The 19094-nt window shown below is 38.2% G+C and overlaps 3 protein-coding genes across 5 annotated transcripts; all 3 read left to right on the plus strand.

The window, feature by feature from the left end:
* The first annotated feature begins 182 nt into the window (after positions 1-182).
* On the plus strand, positions 183-8165 carry LOC306882883 (uncharacterized protein). 3 transcript variants are annotated; one of them, XM_079437872.1, is made up of 4 exons: positions 183-323; positions 2116-6401; positions 6485-6626; positions 6713-8165. In XM_079437872.1, the coding sequence occupies exon 2, from the start codon at positions 2260-2262 to the stop codon at positions 3832-3834; it is 1575 nt and encodes a 524-aa protein (XP_079293998.1). In that variant the 5' UTR covers positions 183-323; positions 2116-2259; the 3' UTR covers positions 3835-6401; positions 6485-6626; positions 6713-8165. The 3 variants fall into 3 exon arrangements, with proteins under 3 accessions (XP_079293998.1, XP_079293997.1, XP_079293999.1); XM_079437871.1 differs by having other exon boundaries at positions 2116-6626; positions 6713-8163; XM_079437873.1 differs by having other exon boundaries at positions 195-1390; positions 2116-6626; positions 6713-8163.
* Positions 8166-9675: 1510 nt separating this feature from the next.
* LOC306882164 (toll-like receptor 4) lies at positions 9676-12594 on the plus strand (the record flags this gene model as incomplete). Its single annotated transcript, XM_079436642.1, has 2 exons — positions 9676-11275; positions 11573-12594. Exon 2 carries the CDS (start codon positions 11899-11901, stop codon positions 12592-12594), a length of 696 nt encoding a protein of 231 aa, XP_079292768.1. The 5' UTR covers positions 9676-11275; positions 11573-11898.
* Positions 12595-14851: 2257 nt separating this feature from the next.
* On the plus strand, positions 14852-18708 carry LOC306882352 (tripartite motif-containing protein 16-like). Its single transcript, XM_079436906.1, has 6 exons — positions 14852-15326; positions 15497-15592; positions 16468-16701; positions 16785-16944; positions 17473-17532; positions 17630-18708. The coding sequence occupies exons 1-6, from the start codon at positions 14928-14930 to the stop codon at positions 18148-18150; spliced, it is 1470 nt and encodes a 489-aa protein (XP_079293032.1). The 5' UTR covers positions 14852-14927; the 3' UTR covers positions 18151-18708.
* Positions 18709-19094: the final 386 nt, after the last annotated feature.

Below are 19094 nucleotides of genomic sequence, written 5' to 3' on the forward strand. Positions count from 1 at the left end.
GAAATTGATATTAAACAAGTTTAATAAAAGCCTTAAAAGTATTATTCATTGTTAGCCCATGATTTCTCATGCAATAAAAAACTGAACCCTGTGAGTGTTAAATTGGGTCTGAAGGAGAATGTGCCTTCAGCCAGGACGATAGGGGGCGATCGAACGCTCGTTTCGTCACCGCTTTGTTTTTTGTGCTCCGAGAGAGAGAGAGAGAGACAGCGAGAGCAAACCGCAACCAGTACAGACGCAACAGAACGAAGATCTTCAGGCCGTTGACTACGCCGCGACGACCAGCAGCGCATCTCGCAAAAGAGCCTTTAAAGGGCAAAGAGGTCGGAAATGTTTACAAAAATACGTTAATATATTAACGTTTCATGCATATTTGCGTCAGGGTTTTTAGATTACCTTTGCTAGTTAACTTAGCTGGCTAACTAGCGTGCTATATTTGATACAAGGTTGTTATTTAATTCACGTTATGTCATTCGTAGTGGCGAATGCTGTATCTTGACACATTTTATGAGCCCGCTGTGATTAGTGGCGCTCGGTTGGCGCTACTGATGAATTGTGGACGTCACGGAGTTCGGAGGTGTTCTGTAGCAATGGCGGCAGGGGCAGCTAATGTTCCGCTAGCGAGGCAGCTTAGCTGGAAGACAGGCCATGTTTGTTTCACGCAGCTAAAAATGGGCTAGGACTATAGCATGATAAGCGCAGCTTATAGCAACGCTATGCTCTTGTCAAATGATTTGGACGATTTCAGAATACCGTACAACCACAAAAGACGTTGGAAACATGGTATTTTGTCGACGCCACAAAACAAAAACGCATTATGTAAGAAGGGGGGCGCCTTTCCCGGGCTTTCGCGAATAGCGTACATCTGTGATTAGCCATTAACTCGAGCTGTTTGCCTTGTTTAACTATGTCCCGATATCATGACTTTTTAGAGCTAGGACAGCACAACTTCCCAGCGAGCAATAAAACTAGTCAACTAACATGACCTAGTTTATTTGTATTTGCTCACGTCGTGTGTTGTCTCTGCGTGCTTACAGGGGGCGGAAGCTAGTCGCGGCGGCCATTTTACAGCTAGTTAGCTCTTCCGACCTCTGGCGCACAAGATGCCCACCGTTAAACGCCTTGTTTCCTCGAAGCTGTAGTATCGGTCTCTGCATGACTTTACAACACTGAGACGTGTATGTATGACTGAGAAATGATGAGTAAACTTTATAATTTAAGGCGGGCTGTCAGCTTATCAATTCAATATTATTTTGTGATCTAGCTTTAGTGCTAGTTAGCCAGCTAGTTAGCTGATAATACATGCTCAAGGAAGCTAACTAGCAGCTATTTAGCCAGCTAACCTAGCCAACAGTGACAAACCAGCTATGTGAAAGTTGTAAACATGGGTGTAAGTATATTCTATATTGATGACATGTTTAAAGGATTTCTTTGTGATTCAGTGTTGTTCATTTGGCTTGAGACGTTTGAATGTCTGAACTGTAGATTAATATATATCTAGCCTGTCAAGTTAGCCAAATGTAAATTCCCCATAGGCTAGCCTTAGCCAATTTGTAGCCAAAGATATTTCTGCTAACTAGCTTTTATGTTTGTTTCTAGATCAGCCTCATGTTTTGTTTACAATTTTCAATCATATAATGTTTTTGCAAGCTGTGGTGCATATAGCCCAGGTCCCAATTGTGTTCGTCTATGCTGCAATCTTTTCTACTTCAAAGGATGTTTATGTATTTGTTTGTCAGCCTCATAATTGTGTAGATTTCAAGCTTATGTCTGAATGTATAATTTGCCTGTTGTTCATTGACAGGGGTGTCAAACTCGGTTCCTGGAGTGCCACAGCCCTGCAGAGTTTAGTTCCAACCCTGCTCCAATATGCATACAATGTAGTTATCAAATAAGCCTGAAAGATTTGATCAGCTGGATCAGGTTCATTTAATTAAAATTGAATCTAAACTCTGCAGGACTTAATGTAATGGTTATTTACTTTCTAAAAAAAGGAGTCCATTGCTTTCATTTTTTTTCTTAAGTAGTAAAGTCTATATGATGGTTAAATGTTTGAGCTGAAATATTTCATTATGATTATGTGGTTGAGTTTAAATATTTGCTGTCTTCCAACAGGCAGAACTGATCCTGACTCAAGAACTGTCTGAGCCTGTGACGGGCATCCTTTCAAGTTTCTTTGCGGGAAAGCGGTGCTCGTAGAGCAACGCTAAGTTTCACTTAACCGGGAAGACGGAAGTCGTCAGGCTGGAGTGCGTCCTGATGGCTGAGTCAGAGACTGACTGTGACACACCAGGTCTCGATACGTTGGGATCTGAGTGTGTCATCGCCCATACGCAAGTTGGTGACTTGCATTATGGAGCGGAGACTGAGATTATGACCCAAGAAGACAAAAGACTTGATCTAGAGGCTATTCACGGTGATTTAGGAGCAGTGACATGTGTGGATGTGGTAACGGAGACAGACCATGACTATATTAAATCTGAAATACACCACGATCATCATCATTACTTCAGCAGCGCAGAAATTAAAGGCAATGAGCATTTACTAGGTGAAGTGCTCTTAAAGACGGAGATAGGTGGTGGAGAACATATCGTAAAGGTGGAGTCTGACCATGGAGGGGAACTTACAGTAGAGTCAGAGAATGGCGTTATCATCCATGAAGCTCATGGTCTGCAATGCAGTGAGTGTGGTGAGATTTTTGGCTGTATGTCTGATCTGCACGAACACTTTGAAATCCACAAAGCCACTCATCCCTACATTTGCGTCCACTGTGGTGAGAGCTTCGCTGTTGAAGCCAGCCTAAGAAGTCACATGAGGATTCACATGAAAGAGAAAAATTATACCACTGGTCTTGAGATGGTTGGTAAAGGAGTCATTGATGCATTCAACTTGAAACCCCACCAGATGATGCACTCTCCGGAAAAGCCGCACAGATGTTCAGAGTGTGGCAAAAGCTTCGCCGCTGCCATCACTCTCCGGGAACACATGAAAATGCATTCGGATGACAAACCCTACAAATGCACCCAATGCCGAAAAAGCTTTGTGCGCAGACGCCATCTGAAAAAACATCAAGAGCTGCATGCCCATGACAAGCCGTTTACCTGTCTTCAGTGTGGTAAAGGCTTTACAACGGCTTCCAATCTCAAACAGCACCAGAAAACTCATGCTGGTGAAAAGCCACACAGATGCACCCAGTGTGGAAAGTGTTTTGCGGCAGCAGCCACGTTAAGAGAGCACCAGAGAATCCACTCAGGGGAGAAGCCCTACAAGTGCACCCAGTGTCGGAAGAGCTTCGTCAGGAAACGCCACCTCAAGAAGCATCAGCTGGTCCATCAGGGTGGAAAGCCCTACCGCTGCTCTCAGTGCGACAAGGGTTTCAACCATTCCTCTTCCTTGTCGCGACACCACAAGGTCCACCTTGAGGCCAAGATGTACGCCCAGGCCGATAAGGATTTCCCCTTCGATACTTCGCTGAAGAGGGGAATGCACACAGGTGAAAAGCCATACAGCTGCAACCATTGTGAGAAGAGCTTCAATCACTCGTCATCGCTATCCAGGCATCAGAGGACTCATTCTGATGGAAAGTCTTACACCTGTGCTCAGTGTGGGAAGAGGTTCAATCATCCCTCCTCTCTCGCAAGGCACCAACGGGTTCATTTGGAGGATAAGTCAACTTATAGTGCTATTGCAACAGGAAAGGGATTCCCCCACACTACCATCTTGAAACAGCGAATCCTTCAGAGTGAGAAACCATATAGGTGCGCTCAGTGTGGAAAGGGTTTCAATCATTCATCTTCTCTGTCTAGGCATCACAGAATTCATATTGATCAGTAAGCCTGCTTTCCTCTCCCACAAGTGGTGTGCTACCATTCATCCCATGATTCAGGCCAGCTTGTAATGTAAAAGAGTTTGGCAAAAGATGCAAGAAATTCCAGAAAGTCGGCGTGGACCTGTTCTGAGGGAAGTTATAAATTAAATTTGGTATGATTGACGCTGAAATCCCCTGTGTAATGTGCACATGACTAGATAAATACATGTCATTCTGGAACATAGTGTGTGATTAAAACCATAGGTAAAACTTCCATCATCACTGACTTGTGCTTTAAGCTAGAAGTTCATTGAAACCTGGCACAATCTTGAACCGAGTATTAGGTCAAGTTGGTTTTGAATGGTAAATAATTAAGCAAATATGTCTAGACACAACTATTCACTCCCCTAGTTTGTATCTTTTACCCATCTCTGTATCATTAATGGGTTGAGTAACTGATATCACGTGTAAATATGTGTTGATTTCCTTTTATATAGATGTATAGGTGAGTAGTGTGCTGTTCTTTTCTGAAAAAAAATTGAGCATTTTTGATGTATGATCCAGTTAGTCTTATCCATCTCTTGTAGGTGAAGTGGGATGGTGCTTTTAGGGGATGACACTAGTTTTGAACAAGCTGTCCTATATAAAGGCTATATTAATTATCATAAACCCTTAATGATTAAAAACCAACACAGTCTGCAACCTAAAACAGCATATTAATTTGACTAACTCTGTGAAATTCGCTCGAGAGCAGCACAAAAGTGAGGGGCAAGAAATGTTGTCTTGTCGTCAAGTTGATAAAAGCAGATCTTGATCATAAAAGGTCAACCCAACAAAATCAGACGATGTATATATTCTGTTGGGAAATTTGGTTCACTTTTCTTGTTGCTAGTTTTCAACACAACTGAATTGTACAGCTGATTTTGTTATTATGCAGACTTGGTACAGTCTAAGCATTCCCCTGAATGTCTTCAGTGCTTCTCCCTGCTATCCACCTATGTTACCAATGACTGACTGCGTATTTAAGATTTCCCCAGTCATTGCTCAAGTCAGACAGCAATGTATAGCATTTAGTTGTATTCTGGATACATTTTGCAGAGTATCAACATTTAATAATTATAATAATAGATTGTGTATACTTTAATGCAAATACAAAATATAGCTTGCTTTTTTTTATATTTGTTTGATTTAACCCCCCCCCCCCCCCCCCCCCCCCCCCTTGATTCCATGGGTTTGTGCTTTCTATTTACAGTTCTGTGTATGGATAAAATCTTTTACAAACGGATGTATTTTTTTAATAAGGTTTGGGTAATTGAAAGGGAAATGAAAGGAATACTGTTTTTATGGGAGTGAACATTGTATCAGAACTATTCATTCTTTTCCTTTGGATAACAATTGTGCTTCATCACGTAGCATAGGTTTATTCATTGTGTTAGTTAGGTGCCTTATTGCATGCCATGTAGAAATGTATGCTGAGCTGTAATAGAAAAAATAAGGTTTTGGCTCCTGCTCCCTTTTTGTTTCTTCACATACTAATCAATGTTTTAATTTGACTTTTTTTTTGGCTTCTCTGTACATGAATGTTTACACTGTTACTTCTGTCTTTTAATTTACTTGTCTGTCAACAATCCTCTTTGTAGAATAGAGGTTAAAGAAAGTTACAATGCCATTGATCCATATGTTGATTGCCCTCTATAGTGGTCAATTCTTGTCCTATTTGTCTATTCCCCCATCTTTGAGTGGCTCGCATATATGGATAAATAAAGGTTGTTGACTATCAACAAGTTCATACAGTGTTTTTATAGTACCCATCTGTTTTTGTCCAGATTTGCTGTGTAGTGTATTTAACATTGTAAAAAATGGTATTTATCATGTTGAGGAAGACACATTATTGGTGACTTAATATTATAGGTTTAATCTCTAATATTGTTGTTAAAATCTGAAAGTTGGATTATACTGAGAGTAATTGTTGAGGTTATCCTTGTAGCAAAGTGAACAGGAAATTGACATTTCTGACTGAAGTGACCTTGTGTTAGATGTGTGTGCAGGGCCATCTGCTAGTAGCTCATGTTTATTGTTCTTCTGTGTGCCTGCCTTTTAGGTTTAAACTTTTTTTCCAGTGGTTGAGTGGAAGATTATATGTAGATATTTTCTTAACAGTTACAGTGGACTTGCTTTTGACATTAGGGCCAGTAGATTATTTTTCAGTCAAGGTTCTTCGCAGTCAGTTACATGTTTAATATGTTGTTGGTGATCGTGTTATAATGGTTACTGGAGATTTAGTAATGTAAATGTCAGTTTCAACAGTTCATGGTAGATTATGAATCACAGAGGTAATTATTTTCTTTATGGAACTTTTTTCCTTTTAAATTCATTTCAATTCTTTTTAAAATTAATTTGGGATGTTTTCGAAGTTAATGACTTATTCATTACTTCTATGTATTTTAAGCCAAAATTCCTCATTGTTTAAAACCATGGCATTAGTATTTTTATGACAGGTTGAGAAAGTCTGCTTAGAAGAGTTGAGGTTAATTTTTTTCACTATTAGTTCATTATATATTTTTCTATTGGGGCTGGACAGTCGTGCACAAAAGTAAGTTTTCTGAATTGAAATTCCTTAATTATATATTTTTTAATTGATGTGAAATGTAAGGATTTTTATTTTTGTAAATTAAGATTACTGAGAATCTGGACTATTGATGCATGGGAAGAAACCTCAGCTACATACCATCCAGTATTCCTTCCTCCATTGAAACTCTGGATTTCAGAGAAGACTTTTCCCAGTTTTCTCTTTTTTGCGAGCCCTCGATCTGTCAAGGTAAGCAATATTTTTTACCATCTAAATGTGTTGTATAATGTGTTGCTGCTCTATAAATTATATTAAATTCATGTAATTGCTTTTAGATGCCAAATCAAGCACATTGAAAATGATACTTTCTACAATGTGAAGAATTTGACTACTTTGATTCTCACTGGAAACCCCATTACATATTTTGGACCTGGATGCTTGAATTCCTTACATAATCTCCAAACACTAGTTCTTGTAGATGTTGGTCTCTCATCGTTAAAGCTTCAAATGAATGACCTAACCAAGCTGCAGGAGCTTAGAGTCGGGACAAATAACATCCAGTCCATGTCTCTCCCTCTATTCATGAGCACCTTCAAAGATTTCAGTTTACTTGATCTACATGCCAATAATATATCCATCATCAAAAATGATCACACTGTTGTGTTGTGAGAGATCGGAAGAAACATGACTGAATGTCTCTTGGAATCCGTTATAATACATTGAACCAGGAGCTTTCAAAGACATTTTTCGAGAACTGAACATCCGATCTGCCTTTGTTTCATCTGCTGCTCAGCAAGCTGGCCTAAAAGCTCTATGTGGTCTTAATGTCAAAAGGCTGAAATTTGGGAAGCACAAGGACGGTTTCAGATTTCACTTTTTAGATGTCTGCTCTATTTATTTCCAGGAGGTATGTTATTACATTATGGAGAAGCCTAGTGAGCCAATTTCTGTCTTTTGCTGTATGACTAATGCCACAAATGTAGCAGTAATCAGAGGACTAATTGATGATATGGAGTACGCAAGTTTTCGTGACATCAAGGCGCTTTGCTTGATTTCCGTTAAGTACTTTGCCAGGTAAACAGCTTTCACATCTCCATACTTAAGAAAAACTAGTAATTACATACAACAGTGCACCTATTTGGGCTGATGCCTTCATAGACATGCCTAAGCTTCAGTATTTGGATTTGAGCTCTAACCGAATTAGATTAAAACAGTGTTCCACCTCACTTTTTTTTTTGGCACCCCTTAAATCAGATATTTGATTTTTAGTAATGCAGAAATTGGACTTGAGGTTCTAGATTTCCATCATACAACTGTTTTGAACCCATCTTTCATACACTAGTACACTACAAGTGGTAGCTAAATACATTTTTGAAATACAAAGATAGTATACTAAAAGTGCATTTTAGTTCATATTCATGGTGTCTCAAAATAGCACAGTTGAGTACACTTAGATGATCTTAAGTTTATCTTAAGTATTAAAGGATCATTTTTAATATATTAAGTACAAAATTAGTGCGCGAAAATAGAGCACTTTAAGTGCATTATGGAAGTGCACTTGTTTTTCACCTGGGAAGCTATTATTGCCACAAAATCAATAATATTTTTTGGAAAAAAATGGATAGTTCTTGTGTATACAAAATAGATATAGTTTGTCAGTACAGCTTTCCAGTTATTTCACAATAGCTTTGACCTGATCATTGTGTGTAGTGGCTTTCCTATAAGCCAGGACAGGGTGTTAAGTTGTTTTTGACTCCGGTTGGAATAAACAATGTCCACACAGTCTGTATCTTGTCTCATTCATTTATTAAATAACACGTACACTAAAAACAAGTGGAGCGATGGTAAGAACCATATGTGACCCTGGAGCACAAAACCAGTCATAAGTAGCACAGGTATATATTTTGTAGCAATAGCCAACAATGCATTGTATGGGTCAAAATGATTGATTTTTCTTTTATGCCAAAAATCATTAGGATATTAAGTAAATATCATGTTCCATGAAGATATTTTGTAAATTTCCAACTGTGGATATATGAAAATTTCATTTATAATTAATATGCATTGCTAAGAACTTCAACTTCATTTGGACAACTTTAAAGGCGATTTTCTCAAAATTCTGATTTTTTTTGCACCTTCAGATTCCAGATTTTCAAATAGTTGTATCTTAGCCAAATATTGTCTTATCCTAACAAACCATACATCAATGGAAAGCTTATTTATTCAGATGTATAAATCTCAATTTTGAAAAATTAACCCTTATGACTGGCTTTGTGGTCCAGGGTCACATATGTTCCCGTCACCCATACCTGTCTAATACAACTTCAACGGAAGTTAAATATGATGTGAACAGGTGAACACTGCAGTGCACATCGCCCTCTAGTGGTGAAATAATCGTTACATTTTGGGCCCTGTGTGTGTTTTGATGAAATAAACTGGTGCCTCATTTTTAAACTATGTATTTAAAGAAAGAATTTTGAATTCAACAAGTTTAGGCAAAGATGCCATTGTTGTAGGTAATGTGAACAATGGGCTTTTTCTACCTTTCTTGTAAATGCACTTCAGAACGTTCAGAACATTGAGTACAACAATAATGTAAACAAATTTATGTCAAAGTAATTACTTTCATCCCGACTAGTGTGGTTTGTTCTTTGTTGGGAGTTTTGCACATATTTTTTTGCACGTGATCTTACAATCAGTGCATCACAATAAAATTCCTTTGTTGAATCTTAATTATTTTGCTTGCAAGAAAAAAGTTAAATTCCAAATCTTACATTTACATCCTCATCTGTTTAAATCTCTCTGTGCTAGAAGTAAAGCAGGTCAAGAGTTCACCAAAAGGAAACCAATCTCTTATACGGTCCTACTTTGATGTCTCATATCACTGATGTGATGAAAATGTGTCACTTAAAATATATATTGAACAATGCCCTAAAACAATATAAAGTTTATGATGCACTATTACCATATTTGAGAGCAATAGGTCAATAGGATTTAGTCCTCTTTCCTATCCATTATGCTCCACACTCCAGTCCAGCAGGTGGCAGAGATGTACCTTTAAAAAAAAGGGGGGGGGGGTTCTACTTCATACATTCTGAGTTATTTACACTGCTAAAAAGTCGGATACTCATTCTAAACATGGTCAAAGTTTCAAGAAACAAATTTGGACGTTTGATGGAGGTATTTCTGTGTCAAATACACTCCTTCTGGGATCATACACAAGTTTTGGAAAGTTTTTTCAAGCATGGCTCTTCATGACGTTATGAAGGGTGGAACTTCTTGTATGGGCATTTCTCCCGGAAGAGCGCACACACAGCATCCAGAGCAAGAGTGCGCCCATCAACATGCTTCATTCGGCAGCACTGCACAGGACTTTTTTGAGAAGAATGTCTCTTTAAGAACTGTGTTTTTGGTTGTAAGGGAAAAATTTTCTTCCAGTGATCCTGCTTCAGTTTGGAAAAGAATGAAGGATACCACCAGTTACAAGACACCATCCCCCAGCACTCTGGAGAATCAACAACTGGCAGACAACTTGAACGAGTTTTATTGTCGTTTTGAAATATCACCCCACACCCGCCCTGAGCACCTCTCCACACAACCATTAACATCTCCAGCAACCCTCCTCTCCCCCACACCTACAATTCAAATCAGCGAAGAAGATGTGTTCCAGGTCTTCAGGAAGAACAAAAGAAGGAAAGCACCAGGCCCAGGCGGTGTGTCATCAGCCTGCCTAAAAATCTGTGCTGACCAGCTGACCCCCATCTTCACACAGATCTTCAATAGATCACTGGAGCTGTGTGAAGTCCCCTCATGCTTCAAACGCTCCATCATCATCCCCGTCCCAAAGAAACCCAAGATAACAGGACTTAACGACTACAGACTTGTGGCTCTAATATCTGTAGCCATGAAATCATTTGAAAGACTGGTTCTGGCTCATCTGAAGGACATCACTGGACACTTACTGGACCCCCTGCAGTTTGCCTACAGAGCAAACAGGTCTGTGGATGATGCAGTCAACATGGGACTGCATTGCATACTGCAACATCTGGACAAACCAGGGACTTATGTGAGGATCCTGCTTGTGGACTTCAGCTCCGCTTTTAACACCATCATCACGGAAACCCTTCAGAATAAACTAACCCAGCTCTCTGTCCCCACCTCCGTCTGTCAGTGGATCACCGTCTTCCTGACAGACAGACAGCAGTTAGTAAAGCTTGGTAAATTCACATCGAGCACTCGTACCATCAGCACTGGAGCTCCTCAGGGCTGCGTACTCTCCCCACTGCTCTTCTCCCTCTACACCAACGACTGCACATCTAAAGACCCCTCTGTCAAGCTCCTGAAGTTTGCAGACGACACCAAACTGATCGGCCTCATCCAGGACGGTGACGAGTCTGCTTACAGACAGGAGGTTAAGGAGCTGGCTGTCTGGTGCACTCTTAACAACCTGGAGCTTAACACGCTCAAAACTGTGGAGCTGATTGTTGACTTCAGGAGAAACCCCCCTGCTCTCCCCCACTCACCATCATGAACAGCACTGTGACTGCAGTGGAGTCATTCAGATTCCTGGGCACCATCATCTCTCAGGACCTGAAGTGGGATATTCACATAGACTCCATTGTCAGAAAGGCCCAGCAGAGGTTATACTTTCTTCGCCAGCTGCTGAAACAGTTCTACTCTGCCATCATTGAATCCATCCTCTGCACCTCAATAACTGTCTGGTTCAGCTCAGCTACCAAATCTGACCTCAGAAGACTACGGAGAATAGTCCGGGCACAGCGTCACAAATGGGCGCGGGACTTTTTCCCCTCAGTGATGTGAACAGAGGGAGAATCTGAAACAGTTCGTCCTGAGAGACTGTTTATGATTTATTGGTTTTATACGAATAGAATAGAAACGTAAACATGTCTTGGTGTCTTTCAGAGAGAACAAAGGTTAATAAAAAATCAAAAATGCCAAAAGTTAATATAAAAGTAAGTTAGTAAAAATAAAAAAAGGGCCTTTCCTGTGTCTTTCTTTCATTTCTAGATAATCAAGAATATGGAGTACTCATGTTCTGGGAGAAATTTGACTCATATTCCCAGCAGTCTTCCCTTCACTGTGATGTCTCTGGATTTCAGTTTCAATTTCTTGAGCTCTTTACATAAGTGTGCATTTCCTGTATTGGTCAATTTGCAAGTCTTGGATCTCACGAGGTGAATTAACAATCATGAATCGTTATGTGTTACAATTTAAACACGTTAGCTATTATTTTTAAATATAAGCCAAATTTTTTATCTTTTTGCCTTTCAGATGCCACATTAAGCACATTGATAATGATACTTTCTACAATGTGACGAATTTGACTACTTTGATTCTCACTGGAAATCCTATTACATATTTTGGGCCTGGATGTTTGAATTTTTTACATAATCTACAAACACTAGTTCTTGTGGATGTTGGTCTCTCATCATTAAAGCTTCAAATAAATAACCTAACCAAGCTGCGGGAGCTTGGAGTCGGGACAAATATCATTCAGTCCATGTCTCTCCCTCCATTTATGAGCACCTTCAAAGACTTCAGTTTACTTGATCTACATGCCAATAATATATCCATCATCAAAACCGATGACACAGTTGTGTTGCGAGAGATCGGCAGAAACATGACTTTGATCCTCTCTAGGAATCCATTATTACACATTGAACCAGGAGCTTTCAAAGACATTTATCTCAAGGAGTTTCACATACAATCTGCCTTTGTTTCATTAAATGCACAAAAGGAGTGTCTAGAAGCGCTTACTGGTCTCAGTGTGGATAAGTTGTTCATAGGAAGTTACAGAATGCAATGGAAAGTCAAGGTGTCAGATGGAAGTTATCTTGATGGTCTTTGCTCAATTCATTTCAATGAAATATATTTTGTTCAGAAAGAATTTTCTGACTCTGAAATGCACTTGTTCCGCTGTATGATCAATGCGACAAAAATCACATTGAAAAGAGGATATATTAAAAGCATGAAATATATTCTATTTCATCGTCTTCAAGAACTGTATTTAGGCCCCACTTCATTATCTGCTGTACCGTTGATTTCACACATACCTAGCTTAGAAAAACTAGTGGTGAGGAATAATATGCCCATGACCTTTAATGGCATTAGTGATTTGCCTCTTCTTCAATTTGTAGATTTGAGTGGAAACTTTTTGATTTTGAAGGACTGCTGTTCCCAATGGGATGGCAGATAAGCCATTTTCTGGATTAGACGTGTTGGACCTCCACCGTACAAAACTAGTAGTTTTTTACTTTGGATTTTTACATGGTCTGAAAAATGTAAAGTATTTGGATATATCTTACACAAGTGTTACTTTCACAAGACAAATTATTTTTCAGGACCTGAATAATTTGACTGTGCTTAAAATGGCGGGAAACAGTTTTCATGGTGATGCACTGAGTTACCTCTTGCAAAATCTAACAGGTTTGGAGGTTCTTGACGTCTCACACTGTGGCATTGATAAAATCTCCAGGAGATCATTTATTGGCACCCAGAAAATACGGAATTTATATTTAAGTCAAAACAAATTGATGATTTTGGATTTTCTGGCCCTCCCAAACCTGAAACAATTAACATCACTTTATGTCGATAAAAACAGCATTACTAGCATCCCACTTCATGTTCTCCAAACGTTGCTCACAAACCTTTCGGAGTTTGATTTGTCCTCTAACCCCATCGATTGCTCCTGCTCCCAGACAGATTTTATTTGGTGGATTATACAAAATCAGAAATTTTTGAAGCAACCAGAAAATATTTTCTGTAAAACCTCAGATTTTAGAGCAACAGACTTTGAAATTGACAGCTGTGTGCACAAGAAAAGACTCACAATTCTTTTATCTGTATGTTTTGTTACAGTAGTATTTCTTTTTTCATTCTTGGTTGATAGGTTCCAGTTTTATCTTCAGTATTGCTGTATTCTACTGAGAGGCTATAGATCACCTGGTCAACAAGCTTGTTCCTATGACGCATTTGTGATTTTCTCCAGCCATGAAGAAGTCTGGGTCATGAATGAACTGATGGAGAATCTGGAGAACGGTGTTCCACCTATTCAGCTTTGCCTTCATATGCGGGACTTTCAAGCAGGGAAGTCCATCGCCTCGAACATTATCGATGAAGGAATAATGGGCAGTCGTAAAATCATTGTGGTTGTGTCTCAACACTTCATTGATAGTTCCTCGTGTCGCTTTGAGTTTGAATTAGCTCAGTCTCGCTTTATGATGGAACGCAATGCCAACATCATCATCATCATCATTCTGGAAGATGTGGAAGAGAGAAAGACTAAGAAAGTGTTAGGACTTCATAAGCATCTGAAAAAGAACACGTACCTAAAGTGGAGAAGAGACCCTTTGAGCAACATGAGATTCTGGATACGCCTCAGGAAAGCTATTTTAGATCATTAATCTGGACATAGATGTATGTGAATGTGTGTAATTTAAAATCAAATAAACTTATGCTTCAGTTTAAACAAATAATCTAAAGTGTATTTATTAGATTTTACTTCAGTCATTTTTCACAAGGCAAACTGTCTGTAATGCTCCATTTGTTGTGGATCCTGCACACAGAGAGCTTTCAGCTCCTCTTGGCATGCATGTCTCTCTTGAAACAAAGGTGAGAAGTGAAGTTGCATGCACGCACACATTAATAAGTGAAAATACAGTGTAAACAGAACTATATTATACATTATTGTTTTTTTTTGTTTTTTTGCGGTGAAATAAATTCAAGCCTCACTTCTCATAAAAGTGTTACTGGAAACATTGATGTGTGGATTTATTAAGTAATATTCTAGAAATAGCAACTGTAAAGTTCCTCATTTTGTGCATGATGACCCTGTAGCTGAATTTCCACTTGATTACGCATTAGGAGTTTCACAGCTCCCTCTCTCTGTCTCTCTCTCTCTCTCTCTCTGAACTTAGATCATAGTTCATATAAGAACGTAAATAAAACAATATTTAATCATCTATATTTTTGGGCTTTCATATGTCATGTACATTATATCGATGATATGATTATAATTGTGAAGTATTTACTTAAATTTTCTGTGAGCACTGATGTCTGTATTATACTGCATATATGTGTGTGTGTGTGTGTGTTTGTTTATTACTTTTAAGCTGTTGCATGTGGAAATGAATTGAAGTGTACTTTTTTCAGTGTTGCAACAGTCAACAGTTTATATAGAGAAATCAAGTTTTCATTGTTTATCAAGTTTTCACTAGAGGAAACTTACACTTTTATTGATATCATAAAATGTTTACAGCTGAAACCGCAGTCTTTTACTCCTCATTATGGATAATGGCCGTGTGTGTGTAAAATATGTTTCCAATGTTTATTTTACAAAATTCACATATTTGCTTTTCTCTTTGTTCTGACTTCAGCTGTCACACCTATCAAGGAGGTGTCACCCTATAACCTGGTAAACTGGTTTATCACACATGCTTCACATTCCTCTATATAATGGATGTGTCGGTACAGTTTCATTGAAACTACATTTTACCGCTTGTCTTTGGATGATGCCAAGAGAGTTTGAACATGTCTCGGAGCAGTACAGCAAACCAAAGCCGTTACAGCACTCTGGAAAAACCCCGGCGGTCTGGAAGATACAGCAGCTCCAGCAGCCGGACCAGCTCTAGAGAAGTGCTGTGTGATTTTTGTCTGGCTAAGAAGAACAAAGCAGTGAAGTCATGTCTGACATGCTTAACCTCATTTTGTGAGACGCATCTCCAGGCTCATTATGAGTATCCAGCTCTCATGAAGCACAAACTGGTGGCAGCAACAGGGCAACTGCGTGAGAAGATCTGTGCGGAACATGATAAACTTTTGGAGGTTTTCTGCCGTTCTGACCAAGCATGCGTTTGTGTTTTGTGTATCATGGAGGAACACAAAAAACATGATATTGTTTCAGCAGCTGCTGAAAGGACAGAAAAGCAGGTGAGCTTATCAGCTGAGAGTACATTGACTGCCATGAGGAAGTGTATAGTGGCTATGCTACTCAATGCAACTAAATCATGATTGTTAATAAATTCAGTGCTTTCTTACAATGAGAGGATCAACCAGCCAATGTCTCACAAATGTGATTTTTTTTTTTTTTTTTTTAACAGAAACAGCTTGGGTCTAAACTGATGGCTTCACAGCAGAAAATTGAAGAAAGGATAAAGAAATGGCAAGATCTCAGGCAGGCAGTGGCATCCCTAAAAGTGAGGAATTTAGAAATTGATTGGGAAGAAATTTCTGTTCATATCTATTATGTTAGTTAATTGCTTATGTTACATAAACTGCTGCTATATTGAGGTTTAATTTGTTGTCATTTAATGCATTAGGTCAGGGTTTCCCAAATTGGGGTTTGTGAGGAAACTGCAGGGACCTTGTGAGTTAATGAAAAGCTAATAATTAATTAAATCATAAAAATTAAATTTAAAACAATTCATAAAAATAGAATATTTACAAAAACCAAAAACGTAATTTGACTGTTAACCGACACTGAGAACTGTGAACAAATGGGTTGATGGATGCAAATGTGTTTTTATTTATTTAAAATGCTTTATAATCTCAGGGGATTTTTCCAAGTAAAACGTTTTGGTCAAATGGGTTCTGTTGAAAAAAAACTTTGGGGATCCCTCCACCACAAATGCATTTTCAACATTTTAGGATGTACAAATTAACATTAATTAAAGTATCATGAATAAACATGAATTAAACATGAATAGTATGATTATAAATGAAATGATTGTTAAATACTGTAAATTATTAGTTCATGATAACAAATGTTAGTTGAACTTTATTATAAGGTGTTCTCAAAAATAAAGGATCTTTATTGGCATCAATGATTCCATATGGAACCTTTAACATCCATGGAACCTTTCTATTCTACAAAGGATTCTTTATTGTGGAAAAAGGTTCTTTAGATAATTAAAATGCTCTTCACAGTAAGAAATATATGGCTCTTTTAAGAACTGTTCACTAAAAGGTTCTTTATAGGGAACCCCAAAAGGTTCTTCTGTTTCACCTGTTCCATGTCTTAAATGTGAGGAAACATTTGACTGGTAAAAGAATGGTGTTTTTCTCATTATAGCATTCATCTCAGAGTCTACTAGATGAAAATGAGCGCATTTTTGCTGAAATGCTGCGGGCACTAGAGAGGAGGCATGGAGAAGTGAAGGAGATGATCCGAGCCCAGGAAACCCTTCTGCTGACACGTGCAGAGGGACACCTGGCCCGGCTGGAGGAGGAGATTACATTACTGAGAAAGAAACATACTGATCTGGAGCAGCTGTCCCAATCTGACGATCATATTCATTTCTTACAGGTATTGTTGAAAAGCACTGTGGCCCACAAGGCATTTGCAGTTTTACTAAACAGTTCTTTAAATAACTGCTTATTTTCTTCTAGAGCTGGCAGTCTCTTTCTGCTCCTTCTGGATATGAAGACTTGTCCAAGGTGACATTAGCCCCTCATCACACTTTTGACAATACAAAGAAAGCCATCTTTGACCTGAAAGTGCAAATAGAAGATATAAGCAAAGAAGAACTGAACAAAATCTCATCAGCAGGTGTTTAAAATCCTCTATTATAAATTTATAAATAAACTGTTTTCTATTTTAATATATTTTGAAATGTAATTTATTCCTGTAATGTCAAAGCTGAAATTTTCAGCAGTCATTATTCCAGTTTTCAGTGTCACATGATCCTTCAGAAATCATTCTAATATGCTGATTTGCTGTTCAAAAGCATTTCATTATTATCAGTGTTGAAAACAGTTAATTATTAATTGGTAGTATTTTGTGGAAACCATGATATAGTGGTTTTTTTATTATTATTATTTGAACAATAAGAAATTTAAAAGGACTGCATTTATTTGGAATATAACTTTTTGTAAAATCTTTACCCTCTTTACTGGCTTTTTAAAAAAAGTATATATATATATATATATATATATATATATATTTTTTTTTTTTTTTATGTGAAGATAAAAGTATTCTTACTGACCCCAAACTCTTGAACGGTAGTGTAAATATATATATATATATATATATATATATTATATAATACATTTACACATATATGCTTTTCATCTGCAGTGAAGGAGGTTAAAATTCTCCAGACTCTGGACCCTGCAAAAAGGGAGGAGTTTTTAGAATGTAAGTTTAAAATCAATATAATCAATAGTAAGACAATGTGCTACATAAACACATTTGTTTATGCTGATTAATTTAACAACACCCTTTCTCGAACTAGATTCCTGTCAGCTCTCAATGGATCCTTCAACAGCCCATCCAAACCTGCACCTGTCAGACAGAAACACAGTTGTGCGGATGAGCAATGAGCCAAAGTCATACCCGGAGCATCCCAATCGCTTCGAATACTGGCAGCAGGTGCTGTGTAAGGAGGGTCTGGCCGGTGGTCGCTACTACTGGGAAGTGGACTGGAGTGGCACAGAAATAGACATTGCTGTGACTTACAGGGGGATTCTGAGGAAAGGAAATGACAACGGTGGCAGCTTTGGGGGGAATGACAAGTCTTGGAGTTTGTACTGCTCTGAATCCAAGTACTCTTTTGTACATAACAGCAAAAGCACAACTATACCTGTCCCCGATTCCTCCAGGATAGGGGTGTATGTAGATTACGAGGCTGGAACAGTGGCATTTTACAGTGTGTCTGACACCATGAAGCTCTTGCACAAGGTTCAAGCTAAATTCAATGAACCTCTGTACCCTGGCCTTGGAGTCTGGGGATATGGGAGTACAGTACAGCTGTAATTATTGATCAGATTGTAGTTCTCCCATATGCATTGTATCTTATTTATAATTTTAGTCAATTCAGTGAAAACAGGAAGTGAGCCACTTTCCTTCCCTGGGCATTTAAAATATGAATCACTGACAGTCATACTGATATATAGGCCTATATCAGTGGCTATATAAACATCAGTTTTCTCTATCAGCAGTGGGCGATCCTAAAAACAAAAAAAAACTGATATTTTTTCATGTGTAATGCATTAGTTTATTGATTTATTTAGTGGTTCAAAATGCTTTATACCAGCACCCTGACCCCCATGAGAAACACAGAGAATGGGTATATTGTGTGTGCTATGTTACACAGATAAGTAGAATTCTAGATATAACGATGAATAAATCTGACAAATGAAGAAACACTGAGAAAGTAATGTATTTCATTACATCTCAAAGGATTCTAATCAAATAAAAATGCACGACTATTTGTATCTTATGTTTTTATTCAAAAGACATCCACTAGATGGAGCCATTCCAAACGTTTTTAAAGTGAGACTTTTTAAATAAATAAATCAAACTGAGGTAAGCAACTTTTGTGTTTTGTATTGTGTATTGCGTTTTATTTGACACATTAACACATTTTAAAATGTATTACAATAATCGATATGACTAAGTCATCATTGTCATACAATATTAATATGGTCAAATGACACAAACTTTTCACAATCAATATCTACATTCACAAGTCTGTTTTTATGACTCATACATCACTCATTCTTCTGACCACGTTCTTATCTATGAATATTATTTTCATAATCTGCACATAGCGTCAGCTGGTTTAGTCGTGACGTGTTGTCAAGTATGGTGACCCATACTCGAAATTGGTGCTCTGCGTTTAACCCATCCAAGTGCACACACACAGCAGTGAGTAGTGAACAAATGCGCGCACACACACACACACACACACACACACA

This window comes from Barbus barbus (assembly GCF_936440315.1).
Source record: "Barbus barbus genome assembly, chromosome: 16".
NCBI lineage: Eukaryota > Metazoa > Chordata > Actinopteri > Cypriniformes > Cyprinidae > Barbus > Barbus barbus.